At 40.6% G+C, this 13,726-nt stretch overlaps 2 protein-coding genes across 5 annotated transcripts in view; one reads left to right on the forward strand and one right to left on the reverse strand.

Annotated features, from left to right (window-relative positions):
• C1H9orf85 (chromosome 1 C9orf85 homolog) overlaps window positions 1-4,293 on the reverse strand; it is a 24,165-nt gene extending 19,872 nt beyond the window's left edge. The window contains exon 1 of one of the 2 annotated variants that reach the window (XM_061628079.1): window positions 3,650-4,291. In XM_061628079.1, coding sequence (XP_061484063.1) covers window positions 3,650-3,751 — 102 coding nt within the window. In that variant the 5' untranslated portion in view covers window positions 3,752-4,291. Of the gene's footprint in view, window positions 1-3,649 lie in introns of both variants that reach the window. The other variant, XM_061628070.1, reaches the window with a different exon arrangement.
• ABHD17B (abhydrolase domain containing 17B, depalmitoylase) overlaps window positions 3,913-13,726 on the forward strand; it is a 25,077-nt gene continuing 15,263 nt past the window's right edge. The window contains exons 1-3 of one of the 3 annotated variants that reach the window (XM_061628056.1): window positions 3,913-4,374; window positions 7,241-7,288; window positions 11,590-12,064. In XM_061628056.1, coding sequence (XP_061484040.1) covers window positions 11,598-12,064 — 467 coding nt within the window. In that variant the 5' untranslated portion in view covers window positions 3,913-4,374; window positions 7,241-7,288; window positions 11,590-11,597. Of the gene's footprint in view, window positions 4,375-4,534; window positions 4,601-7,240; window positions 7,289-11,589; window positions 12,065-13,726 lie in introns of those variants that run through there. The other 2 variants (XM_061628036.1, XM_061628045.1) reach the window with 2 other exon arrangements.

The raw sequence follows: 13,726 nt of genomic DNA on the forward strand, positions 1-13,726 counted from the left end.
ACTTCTTTTTAAAGAAACCAATTTGAGTATCTCCATAACCTCTTACCAAAGAGGCTACAGAAAATAAGAACTTTAGTAAAATATTTTGTGACTGCATTCTCAGAGATCCATGGTAAAGAGAGAAAAAGTGTTGGCAGCGAACATACAAGAAGTAATTGTCAGTGGGGGTGGGTCAGTGTACTGTCCTACCTGATCCGCTACTGAGCCAGAAGGCCAGTAGCTAAAGTGGAGAACTGTTGCTGTTATTGCCATAAGGGAGTATTCTGGAACTTAGGCCAATGCTTTTGGTCTAGCACTAGCACTGAAGGAAAATACTACAGGTAGGTTATTGTAACCTATGCTATACCTGCCTGAGGTTATAGTTTTGCAAGACTGGGGTTGCAGAATAGGTATGAGTGCTGCCATTCATACAGTAGTGACATTACTAATCGATGGCAACAATCTCCTTGTGCAGCTAAGGGGGGGGGTTGCAGCACCATGCTTTGCAGAGAGTAGCAATAACCAGAGCTTGGAAAAGTTACTTTTTTGAACTATAACTCCCATCAGCCCCAACCAGCATGGCCACTGGATTGGGCTGATGGGAGTTGTAGTTCAAAAAAGTAACGTTTCCAAGCTCTGGCAATAACAGTAATTTATTAGATTAGTTAGTTGCTTGCTACCCAAGGGTAACCCAAAGCAACTTACAACACGGTTAAAAACACAAATAAATATATTATACCAATAAAAACAAAAAAATCCCCATAACAGCAACAGAAAGCTTTGGCAGCATACTAACAACAAACAATATTGTCTTAGCCTGGGAAAAATGTAAGTCTTTACTTGGCATCAAAAAGATGTTAATGTAGGTGCCAGGTGGACCTCACTGGGAAGCAGATTCCACAGTGCCTAAGTGACAATGCATCAACAAGGCAAGTTCAGAATGTTGTAACTCAGACATTAAATGACAATATTCTGAACATGCCTTGTTGCTGGGGGCACTGTCTGAATACAGCACCATGGTTTGTGTATAGTATAGTAATCAATTGGGTACACCACTATTGTTCAGGACTCTCCATAAGGACCTGTTACTTTCAGTCAACATTGTGCTGTAAGCTGAGTGTAGCATCCTGCCAAGCTTGGTCTAAATTGGATAGATTAAAGGGCATCTTGCTCAGCCCACTGGATCAGATGACATGTAGTTTGTGGGTTTCACTAACAGTCAACAGTTTACCAATGTGATTGTTAGCTGTAAAAAAGTATTTAGGTTTACAAGCAAAAGAATACCAACAAGCTGAATCTTGTTTTGTTGTGAGTTAACATGGAGTATCAAAAATTTGCTAATTTTATAAGTAACAAGACAAGTTGTGAAATTATTTGAATTTTGCCAGCTTATCTATCAGTGATAAGTCAGTTACACTGATCAATTTCTGATCTATAAAGCAGAAATATGTCTTCCAGAGATACTAATGATTTTCACTGCCCCATGGAGCAGCCTGCTTCAGTCGAGAGAACAGTACTGTTTAGCCTGGGAAACCAAATATCTGATGGAACTGGGCAATGCCCTCGACACTTTGCTGAATGGATTAGTTAACATGATGGCCCAGGAAGCTTTGAAACACACAGTCTTGGCCGGTGAGTATCTGGCAGCCCTGCTCCTACTCCTCACGGGATTATTTTGGTACGATTATACATTCCTCCTTCCTTCTGTTTAAATGTAAAACGGGTCTCCCACAATCTGCCAAAACACTCCACCAACGTCTCTCCGCTAGCCAAATATATAGAGATCTTAACTTTTCAAAAGAAATTGAAAATTTATGGCCCCCGATTTATGGAACAATCTCCCTGAGGAGATACGCCTGGCACCAACACTGCTATCTTTCCGGCGCCAGGTTAAAACTTTCCTCTTCGCCCAGGCATTTTAATATGTTTTTGCATGTGTTGGAACTGTTTTACCTTTTTTAAATTTTTTAAAACTTTTAATGTGTTTTAAATTGTTAATATGTGTTTATTGTATTTTGATGTTGGTCTTGTGAACCGCCCAGAGAGCTTCGGCTATGGGGCGGTATATAAGTTTAATAAATAAATAAATAAATAAAATAATGCTAACAGACAGCATGGGAAATGAAGAAAAGAATACAAGCAGCCAAATGCTCTGAAAGATTCAACACAGCCAATAGTCAATATACGCTCTCCAAGTCCAATGGAGAGTAACAGTTTAAAACTTGTTTGTAAATTACACAATCACATTTAGTCCACCTCCCCAAAACAGCTATACTACCTCAATATTTGAGCTTGTAAAGAACATTTTTATGTTTGAATGTTTAAACATCTAGAGAACTGCCACATAAGCTCATGATTCATAAGGATATTTAGGCCCTTCTCCAACAATTTACCTGGACACCAGAGGGGGCCTTCCTGTTTCTGACACCTAGCTTGTAGAATGCCTTCCCCAGGAAGGCTCACCTGGAATCAAAATCAACATCCTTTCAGTGCTGGTAGAGACTTGATTTACCCAGGCTTTTCAACATCTGATTTTTATAGGTTGCTACTTTTTTTTTTTTTTTTACTGTTCTGCCATTATTAATTTACATTGTTCATATTGCTGTTGCAAGCAGGGAGTTTTCTTTAAACATACAAACCAAAGACTACTTTTTTTAAAAAAAATCCCTGTTTACAAAATAAAATTAGTAAAGCTCATCATTTTTTGGTTCTGCACCAAACAAGAACTTCCACCTTAAACTCCATCACCGCTACATCCTCAACCAGCCAGTTGTTAATAAGAGTTAGTTATAGTAATGAGCATTTAAAATACACTTAGAAGATGCTGCTTTCTATGCACCATAGGCGTTGCATAACAAGAGATCAGTCCAGCTAAATCATGCAAAAAACCTGGAGCTGCAGTTCTGTTGTCACATAGTTAGGAGCAAGTTCTACTGAACTCAATTAGCTCTGGGCAAACATGCATAGACCTAGACTACAAGTCTTACAGTTTATTAGTCCTATCTCCCTATCACTCCCCTTCATTCACACACTCTCAACTCATCTTAACCAAGAATAAAAGAGCTCTGCATTTTTTCCTTTAGACTAGGGTTGGGGAACCTGTGGTCCTCCAGGTGTTGGTGGACTGCAACTTCCATCAGTCCTAGCCAGCATAGCCACTGGTAAGTGATGGTGACACAGTTATAATCTAAGTACATCTGGAGGACTTGTCCACTTCTGCTTTAGTCTTCAGCTAGAATCACAAATGGATAATGCTTGGGTCACAACAGTTGCCTTACCACCATTTTATTTTGATGCTTAGCTTTGAACAAAACCTGGAGACAAGGTGAGAAAAACGTCAGGTGGAGTCAAGAACAAGGGCTCATATGCCTCTTTTAACAATTGTGTAGCTGAGGATTTAGGACACATATAGCCTTTCCTTTTGGTAGCAAGCTATAGGTAGAAAATTCACTGATCTACACAAGTATTTAAAAACTACAGACTTCCTATCGTCCTCCTTTGCAAGCAGCTGTCCTAGAAAGAAAAACAAGAAGGCAAAGAGAGTAATTTAGATTAGACCTCATGTTGCAAACTGGGGTTAAAAGCAGGTCCTGAATCCCCCACATTGTCTGCTTTCACCCCCTTCTCACATTTTGAAGAAGAAAATATTACCACTACCCGTTTCACATACCTTACGCTGCGCACTTGTGTCATACTTGTCGTTTTTGAAGACTTGGACATTCTGGTGCCGTTGGGATCGCGAGCGAGCCACGTTCCCTCGCTGAGAACTCATTCTCCATGCCCTTCCTTTCACACGGAAGTAAACCTTCCTTACTTCCTCTCCTCGACACCCAGTCAACCGAATTGGCTGAAATGCCGCAGTTTCTACTGAACTCCCGCATAAGCCCTCGGATTGGCTTCGCCGGTAGAGATCCCGCCTTCTTTTCAGAATCACTAAGACTAACACAGAGTTGAAGAGTGCAACTTCATTGGTCGGTTCTCAAGGGCTGCCGGTCACTGAAGCGTAGGCTCCGCCCAGTAGTCTCTCCCAACTGGTTCCTATAGCTTAGGCTTTCTTTCTCTCTTCTATCTAATTCAGTCACTGAGGAGCGGTCGCAAGGGCGGGTTATCGCCCAGGCAGTAGATTAAATCTTCTCTTGTGTTCGGGTTTTGGCCGGTTTCTATATCCGCTGCCGGCCCCTTGTAGAAGCGAGTGACTCCAGCCGGAGCTTTAGGCCGTTGTCGGAGCCCGAGCTTAGGCGGTTACTCAGCACAACGGACTCCTTCGGCTTACCGGCGGTGGTTGAAGGGAAAGGGCCGACCGTGAGCGTGCCTGCGAGTTTACAAGCGCGGCGCCACCGCCCAAAGAGGCAGTTGGACGCGGCCGCGCGCTCTTCGCGGAGCGCGAGCTGAGAGGTGAGCGCCTTTCCTTCCTCCTTCCGGCCACCGTGATGGGAGCCTTGTAGAACCTGGGAAGAGTTGGCTGTGGCTGTAACTGGAGTGGGCTCAGGCTGGGCTGGGGCTCAAACAGCCCGTGCTTCATTGCTCTGTGGGGAGGGGGGTGGGAGACTCCGTGAAAAATACCCTATGCGCCCGAGGGTACACTCGGAAGCCTGTTCCCTTGGGTGCTTGGCTAGCGGAGGTCTGTGGTATATGTTCGCCCGTGCGCATTCTCGCCCCCCCTTCACTGATACCATCGGCTTTTCCCATCTGCCGTGAACACGCCGTGGCCTAATTTCTGTTTTCGAGCGGCCTCCTCCTGGACGCAGCCCTTTAATTCCGGGAGTGTGTAGGGAGGCTCAGTGGTGCTCTCACCCCCATAGATAACTACATTAATAGCAAATGCTGTGCTTTACCTGCTTCGTATGCTTTGAGGGGCAGAGGAGGAAAAACTAGGGTTGGGGTGGGAGGACAGCTTTGTTATCGGGGGTCCGGTATTGTAGGCGAAACGTACTTGTGTGTATCCCTTGGGAGCGAGTAGTATCTGCTGTGTGGCTGATCAGTACCTCGTTTGTATGTGAGGCGGCTCTCTTTTTCCTTTCTGGTATAAAGAGCGTAGTGTTCCAAGGGGATGGAAAAGAGCCAAGTAATACAGGCTTTATTTCTGATAAAAGCTTCCCCCCCCATATTCTCCTTTCCATCCCTGATGGAGCTCAATTCTTGCAGTTTAAATAGGAATTTGGAACTCTTTTGAATGATGGTACACTTATAAATAATTGTCTCTTGTTTGTTTTCCTTCTCAGCAAAATGAGTAGAAAAACATGTTAGCATTTGATTGTTCCAGAGGTTGTAAGATTTTTGAAGCGTCAGTCTTGTGATGGTGGAAAGAGGTGCCAGTCTGGGATGGTAAAATACACACAATGTGGGATTTTAGTTGTTATGAATGGGCAGATTGTGTGCTGTTTTTAAATAGAAAGTGTTATAGTATGTGGCTTTGGAAGTATTGAATCTGAATCAGTTGCACTTTTGAGAATCATATATCTTGTGTTTCTTTGTTTTTTGTTGGTGACTTCATTTTTTCCTTGAAAAATAACCTTGATTATTTGAAACAGATCAGGTGTTGAGACTTTGAGCTAGACTTGTGACACTTCAGTAAGGAAAAGTATTTCTTAATACTACTTGCTGTTAATTTGTACAGGAAACAGTGGTCAGTCTTGAAATATACTTGTCAGACTTCAGAAAAATATAAAAACCAAGATCACTCTCTTTCCCGTTGTGGGTTTTAAAAAAAAATCCACAATGTATATAATGCTAAATGAAATCAACTTTAGTTTGGTCAACACGTTGCTTGTCTGCCTAGTGAACTGAATTTTATATTTCAGTTTCTACTCCGTTGTTTATTTAGTAGATCATATCTCACTTTTTGACTAGTCCTCAAAACAGCTAACAACATTTAAAACACACAACAGATACACAAAAAACTCTTATGTTCAAAAAAACAAAACCACCAGCTTCTGGAGCAGGAACCGCATCAGATGTTCCTTCCCACAGGGCTGTTGATGTCGGTTTGCTGGGGGTGGGTGGGGGTGGTACAGTTCAAGTCATGTCTATGGTTTACGATGTTGTCATTCAGGTGTTCTTAACTTTTACTTTAATGCACCTGTGATAATAATTTATTCCACACTTACACTTGTTCAATAAAAACAGGATTCCTGTTTAATCTTCTAATTCACAATCACCTTTAGCTGTGTTTGTCCCAGACACCTACTGTTAGCAGCCTACAACATATGTTTGACATTCCAGATTGATAATTATTTCATTCTTAAGAAAAGTGACTAAAAGGAAATAGTGGACTGACTAGAAGGAAATAGTGCACTATCTAGTTAATTAAATCATATTGCTACCTATTATAGCAGCCTTATGGGAATGTCAATATGACATATTCTGGCGTATTATTCTTACTGAAGAATACACATTATTTATTTATTAAATTTATACGCCACTCTTCCTCCCAGAAGGAGCTCATATAAAATATGGAATTGCAGAATATTCTTCTACGAATAGTGTTTGGAGAAGAAACATTTTGAAGTCAACCTTGTTAAGACATAACTTCACGAGCTTCTGATGAAATTGAAAGGCAAACGTGTTCAGTGCTTTGAAACATGATATAAAATATGGCTTAGGCACCACTTTTGGGTTTCCCATTAACTTCTCTTGGACAAATCAAGTAGAGAGAACATCTCTGAACTCACTTGGCTTTACTGGGACAGAATTTGACTATTGATGGGCAGTCCCTTTCAGTCTCCTGCTGCCATGCTGGCTTCCAAAATGAATGAGAGAACATGGAGAGAAGTATTTGTTTCAAAGGTTGATTTATCCAGTTGTAGAAGCTGCTACCAACCACATGATTGCTTTTCCCTGCTCTTAAATGGGGTGCTCTATTTTCCACTGTATTGCACATCCACTCACTGAATCTTTAGATCTCCAGTTGCTACTTACTGTTTGGGAACATGAGATGCTGCCTTAATAGGAGTCAGACCATTGGTCTATTTAGCTCAGTATTGTCTGCATGGACTGGCAGTGGCTCTTCAGGGTTTCAGACAAGAAATATTTCCTACCTGGAGATGCTGGGAATGGAACCAGGGACCTTCTGCATGCAAAGCAAATGCTTTACCATTGAGCTTTGGACCTTCCCAATCTTACATTTTACAATTCTTTTGAGGAAACTGCCACAACAAAATGAAGCAAAGCATAAACACAGCTTGTGAGCTATTTACTTAAAAGCGGTACTCGCAGGATCTGCATTGGTATTATTCTAATAACAGGTGTTTGTCCATTATAGTGACCAGAAGAGTGTCAGTGGATGGCTGGGAGCACTGCTGGATTGAAGGTAGAAAAATCTGGGATAGTGTTTTCATCTCTCTGTGATGTATCTAAAACATATTTGGAAGACAACACCAGTTTTGAAAAAATTGGGCTGTATTCCTCTGTATACTTAAAAGGAAACCCTGTTTAACTTGGTGGGACTTGTTTCTGAATCTGGTTTGGATTCTATGTATTGAACTCTAAGGCTGACCTATGACATCACTTGCTGGTTCTCCCTGCACTATCAAAGAGAATTGTAATGGTATTACATATTGGCCTGAAAAGCAGTTTTACTATTTTCCCTTCGGTATGATCAATATGATTTGTTGATATTTTTAAAGAAGAAATTTCCAATTCAAGAAGTTTAAATTGTCATAATTGGACATGTTAAAACTTCTATCCTTCAGCATAAATGTTCTTATATCCCCATAACTTTATTTTTAAATATTTTCCATTATATATATATATAATATAGAATTGGCTGTTGTGTAGTACTCTGTTGCTTAATACTTTAACTACAGAATTATTGGAAACACTTCTGAGAAAGTGTATCAATTTTTTAAAATTCTGTTATTGGAAGTCCTATCTTGAGAAATTATATGTATCTTCAAGACTTGTGTCATGACTCCCAGTCAGTACAATCTGCAAATGGAGACTTTTTTTAGTGATGGAGTGCCAATTTGAAGATTACTCCTGTTTTAAAAGCTTTTATCCTTCTATTCTCAAAGCAGCTTACAAAAAAAGAATGAAACAATCAAACAAATGTTACAAAATGGACAATCAAAAAAGCAGCAAAAATATTGTAAATACCATAGGAACAATAGCTAAAATCCAACAGATATGTGGCAAAATAAGAAAAGTCTAATGAAGCTGAGCACCAGGCAAGCAATTTAGGGGGCAGTATTCCATAACTGAGATGCAACTATGCAAAGCCCTTTCAGTGGTCACCATCTTCATGATCTCTGATTTCAGGGCACCTGTAGAAGGGTCTCTGTAGAGATGGTACAATGAATTACAGCAACCCTGTAAAATAGACCACATTCCGTTTTTAATGGGCAAGTAGTGTCAATTCAGCATATGGATGGCTGGGTGTGAACTGTATCGAGGTCTAAATGAAGTACTCTATCCACTTGGAACAGTGGCTTTGAGAGAGGTGGATAAGGTGAGATTCTAGGGTCAGGATTGGCATCTGGAAGTGTTCAGCATGTTGCCTGGTCCTTCCAGTTGTCACCCTGAAAGAGAAGAAGGGATGGGGGGGAGAGTGGTGATTGTGGTAACAAGTTGTTCACAGGACAGTTCATGGGCTGAAGAGTGAGAAGCTGCTTCCCCTAATTTCCTTCTCAAAGCAGCCTTCCAGGAAAACTAATAGCTGACCAAAGTTCTAAAGGCATGATCTTAAACTGATGTTTCTCACTAGCACACAAACAAATATCTAAGCCTGTTTTTCTACACACATTCTGTTAAGTCTTGCCTTGTGATCCTAGAATATCTGGGATCACTATGTACTAGCAATTAACTTTCTGATTTCCTTATAGTTTTTGATACATCATTTGAGATTGGTCAACAAGTGAAGCAACATGAGCCAAGGCTGGAGACATAGCAACAGTTCAAGCATAGCAACTGTTACATTAACAATAAAGATGATGCCTACAATGAACTGACTCAATTCAGAAACAAAGTAGAACCAGCAGTTATATTTTTCTCTGTTTGATTGCCCAAAACTTTTAAAACTATTGATATCTCTCTAGAGGCTTAGGATTAGACACTTAATCAAAATGTCTCTTAGATGATACTTCTCCTAATGCAGTCCAAAATGTCATTTGCCTCTTTCCAACATCATCACTGTGGTGTGTTCATGATATTGAAGTCTTCATAATATTATTGCTTAGTGCAGTGATGTCCAAGCCTTTTAAGTTTAAGACCCTCTTCAGAAACTACTGTGCCTTACAACCTCTCATCTGTGAGGATCTGTGGATTGCAGTACTAGCCCAGTACTGTCATAGGAAAAAGTATTGTTGGCTGCTCTTGAAAAGGTTGAAGAGCTGGAGAGAAATATGTTAAAATACAATAAGTATATAACAGGATATCTAGCTCCCTATGAAAATTATACACAAGGACCTTGCATTAATACAAAGCAGTTGCTGTTTCTGAGCTTTCCCCGAATCAGATCAGTGTAATTGAGTACCAAGGTTTTGATTGTGTTACAGATGGGGATGTTTGTTCTCCTTGAGGGCATTGAACCCACCTATTTCTTGTCTGATAGGTGGTGCCTTCTTCTCTCTTCCCATATCAGGAACTTCATAGGAAGCACATTTAGTTGTAGCTAAGTTATTTGTTTCAAGTGTTTTTATTTCTGCATATTGATAGTAAAGATGTTGAACAACTTTTCAGTAAAATAGGAATAAAATGTTAGCAATAATAATAAAATTACAAAACCAATTTAAAATAAATAGAGCTACAGATACAACAGGAACTAAAGACAATTTCTCTGAGACAAACAGAGTCCTCTGGAAAAGCCAGCATTTAGCCATATACCACGAGGCAGGCAGTGACATTCTTCAACTGGGATGTGGTGACAAAAAAGGCTTTGTCTTGTATTCTCACCAGCCAAATTTCAGAGGGTCACAACTGATTTAACTGTACAGGTATGTACATATGAAAGGAGGTGACCCTTTTGTTAAGCTAATCTACCACTAGGCCAGTTAGGGCTTTCAAGGCAAGAACCAGCACTTTGTATTGGGCTTGGAACTGCTTAGCTTTTACTATCTTTTACCTGCTGGGAGGAAGGGTGGGATATAAATCAAATAATCAGTAAATAAAATCTTCTATTTCTGATATGTGAGCTTTTCTTCCCTAATGAAATTATAATATCACTTTAGAGTGTAACGCAATCATTATAGGAGTGTTTTTTGATTAGTCACTGCATAAGTTTTACTAAGCCTACAGTCGACTGCCTTGGAACAGGATAAATGTTTACCTTATGTTAGGTTGATAGTCAATGCTGTGTAGTTTATGTGGGATAAATGGCTGTGGTACCTGGCCTGGTCTGGCTGGGTGTTGATTCCCCCCTTAAGATCAATTTGCAGGCTGAGGGCAATTCTTGATCCAGCTTTGCTGCTGGACACTTAAATGGTATCTGTATAGTGATGCACCTTTCACCGGCTTGGCTCCATCATTACAATTGGCTGTGCTGGCTGCCAGTGTGCTTCTGAACACAATTCAGAGTGCTGGTATTGATGTACAGTAGGGCCCTGCTTTACGGCGCTTTGCTTTATGGCACTTCACTAATGCAGCAGTCTCAATTAGACACAATTAGACTAAAGCCCCACTCATGCGGCGCTTGTTCCGCTTTTACGGCGGGTTTCGAGTGTCGCGTGCCATTCTATTCAATGAGTTCTGCTTTTGGCTGTTTTTGCTTTTCGGCGGGGGTCCGGGACATAACCTGCTGTATGAGTGGGGCCCTACTGTATAAAGCCCTAAATGGTTTTGGGTCAGGATTGCAGAAGGATCACCTGGATCACCTCCCATGATGACTTCCCTTCATAAGATCTTCATATGAAGTTCTCTATATGCACCTGCCTTCAGAGGTTAGGCGAGTTGCTACCAGACAGAGTAACTTCTATGGTGGTACGCTGATAGTGAAATTCTCCTCTCTTGGTTAATTTTCCTGGCGTTATCATTGCTTTGTTATGTGCCAAAGTTTGCCCTGTTCATACAGTCTTCTTAACACTGATTTTACTCCTGCTATGTTTTATTTTCTTCCTTGAGTATTTCTAATGTAGAGATTTGTATGTTGGTTTTTAAAACTATTATTGTAAGCTCCCTTAAGCACTATTTAAAGCAGAAGATAAGTATCTAGTTTCGTTTTATATTCCTAGCTTCTCAGATATAACAATTAAACATTTGGCTAATACTGAAACAAAAACCATTTAAAGGCTGATAAGTCTTTAAGCAAGAATTAATTGGATGATAGACAACTAAGGCTGCAATCCAATACATACTTATCTAGGGGGAAATCCCATTGGACCTCGTGGAGCTTACTTCTGAGTAGACATGTATTGGATTGCAGCCCAAGTCATACTTCAAAATGGGCCAATTGAAATTAGTGGACTTCAGTCATTTAGTGGGTATGACTTTGTGAGAGATAATCCATTATGGTAAGTTCTAGCTGTTAAATGTTAACAGCTTTTCTCTGAAAATGAATGCAATATAATGCTGTGTTTGGCACCCCCTTTTTAAACAAATGAATCCCTAGTCTGTTAGTGTTTGATAACATGTTTGTATGGAAATCCTACTAGAAGCTAAAACTTTTTCCTCTTATTTCAGATTGGAAGATGAACAATCTTTCATTTAGTGAGCTGTGCTGCCTGTTCTGTTGTCCACCATGCCCAGGCAAAATAGCTTCCAAATTGGCATTTTTGCCCCCAGATCCTACATATACATTGATGTGTGATGATAGTGGGAGTCGCTGGACTCTACATCTTTCTGAACGAGCAGACTGGCAATATTCTTCAAGAGAAAAAGATGCCATTGAATGTTTCATGACTAGAACCAGCAAAGGTAACAGGATTGCCTGCATGTTTGTGCGTTGTTCCCCTAACGCCAAGTATACTTTGCTCTTCTCGCATGGCAATGCTGTTGACTTAGGTCAGATGAGCAGTTTCTACATAGGACTTGGTTCACGGATTAACTGCAACATATTTTCATATGATTATTCTGGATATGGAGCAAGTTCTGGAAAACCAACAGAGAAGAATTTATATGCTGACATCGATGCTGCTTGGGTAGCTCTTAGAACAAGGTAAATAGAAATGCATTATTTGTGTGTACACATGTATTTAGACTTAATTAGAATACATTTAATCCATTTAACCATGAGAGATTTGTATATCAATTTGTAAATCAAGATATTTGTATAGCAATTGCATATCAGTATTTTGCCCTTTCACCCATCAGGAAGAGAGAAAATATTACTAATTCATTATATAGCAAGCAAAAATAGCAGTTTGCTTACAGATCTCATAATGAATGGATTAGCAACAAAATTACTGAATTTATTTAGGGTGCAATCCAACTAGCATTTATGCTGGGTTGAGGGAAATTGGATACAGCGGATCTCGAGCTGGCTGGGTCCCAGCTCAGCCGGGCTACGCCAGCATAAGTCCCTCATTTGGGGCTCCAGCCAGCTCAGTCAAGACTGATGCAAGTGGAGGTGGTGTAAGGCCCGAAAAAGGGGAGGGGCTGAGGTGAGAGTACTTAGGCCACACCCAACCCATGTTCAGAGTGTTCCTGACCATGTTCCTGCAGGTCCCAATCCAAACAAAAGTTACACCAGGAAAAGGTCGTTCTAAGAAAATATTTGCAATAGAAGTCAATGGAGAGGGCTTACTCTTGGGTAGGGATATTTGAGAGAACGGTTTTTACTTGCTGGTCCCTGCACGCAGCTCCCAGCTGAACCAGAGTTCAGCCAATCCAAAGGCTCCTGAATTGGCAGTTGGATGTGGCAGAACTTTACACTGGCTTCTCTTGCTCCAGCACAACTTACGCTGGCTTCCCCTGAGTTGGATTGCTCTGTTAGTAATTTTGCATCAGCAAGGAGAGCCAAGTGTGTCTTTCTTTTCAAATTGTTCTTGCTGCTGATTCATGTGTTTAGAAAATGTATATGAAACTGAACCACTTCAGTTTAGCAAGGATGCAATAACTGAACACTTTCTTGTTTTAGAAAATACTCCGTGGGCATGTAGAGCCTGCACATTAAGGACTGGCGTTTTAGCCAGCCTTCTTTGTGGCATGCATTCATATAGCCATTCACATGTGCTTGCCTTTTCTAAACAAATAGCTCTGAATTCTCAAGACAATCCATCTTACTTCAAGCTAGTCTTGTAAATAATTTAAGGTTACGTGCTCACCTCCCATCTTTCCACTCACTTCTCTTTATAGAGGTCTGTGAATACCTTCACACACATGCACGCCTACCAACTTTCTAGTATCTTCCACAACTTCATCTCCTCTCTTGCTTTCTTCTTGAGAGGAATTGTGGCTGTCTCTTAACATTTAAGGGCGGAAAAGACTATTGTTCCTCCATGGTTTTTCTGACCCAAAGAATGAGCACTCTGCAGCTGTGCATACAGCCTCTCTGACCGCTAAGAGTTAAGCTGTGCATACAGCTTAAACATTCATACTTCCCAGACTGGAAACAGTGGTTCCTATTTGAGGGACAAAAGAGTTTTTGGACACTAGAAGAAGATGCTGTCATTCACCTATTTAATGGGCCACTTGCTACTTGATCTTAGTAAGTAGTGACTGTTGAAGAAGGTTATTTCTCAAATCCTCTTTAAATTCCCAAACTCAAATCCCTCTAATGTCCAGTTGCTTGAAAATATATCTAAGGGTAGGAAGAAGCTTTTGGGCTTGGCTCTGCTCCTCTTTTTTTTACTCCTAGTGGAACACTTGCCTTTTAAAT

The sequence above is a fragment of the Rhineura floridana genome, chromosome 1, assembly GCF_030035675.1.
Source record: "Rhineura floridana isolate rRhiFlo1 chromosome 1, rRhiFlo1.hap2, whole genome shotgun sequence".
NCBI classification, from domain to species: domain Eukaryota; kingdom Metazoa; phylum Chordata; class Lepidosauria; order Squamata; family Rhineuridae; genus Rhineura; species Rhineura floridana.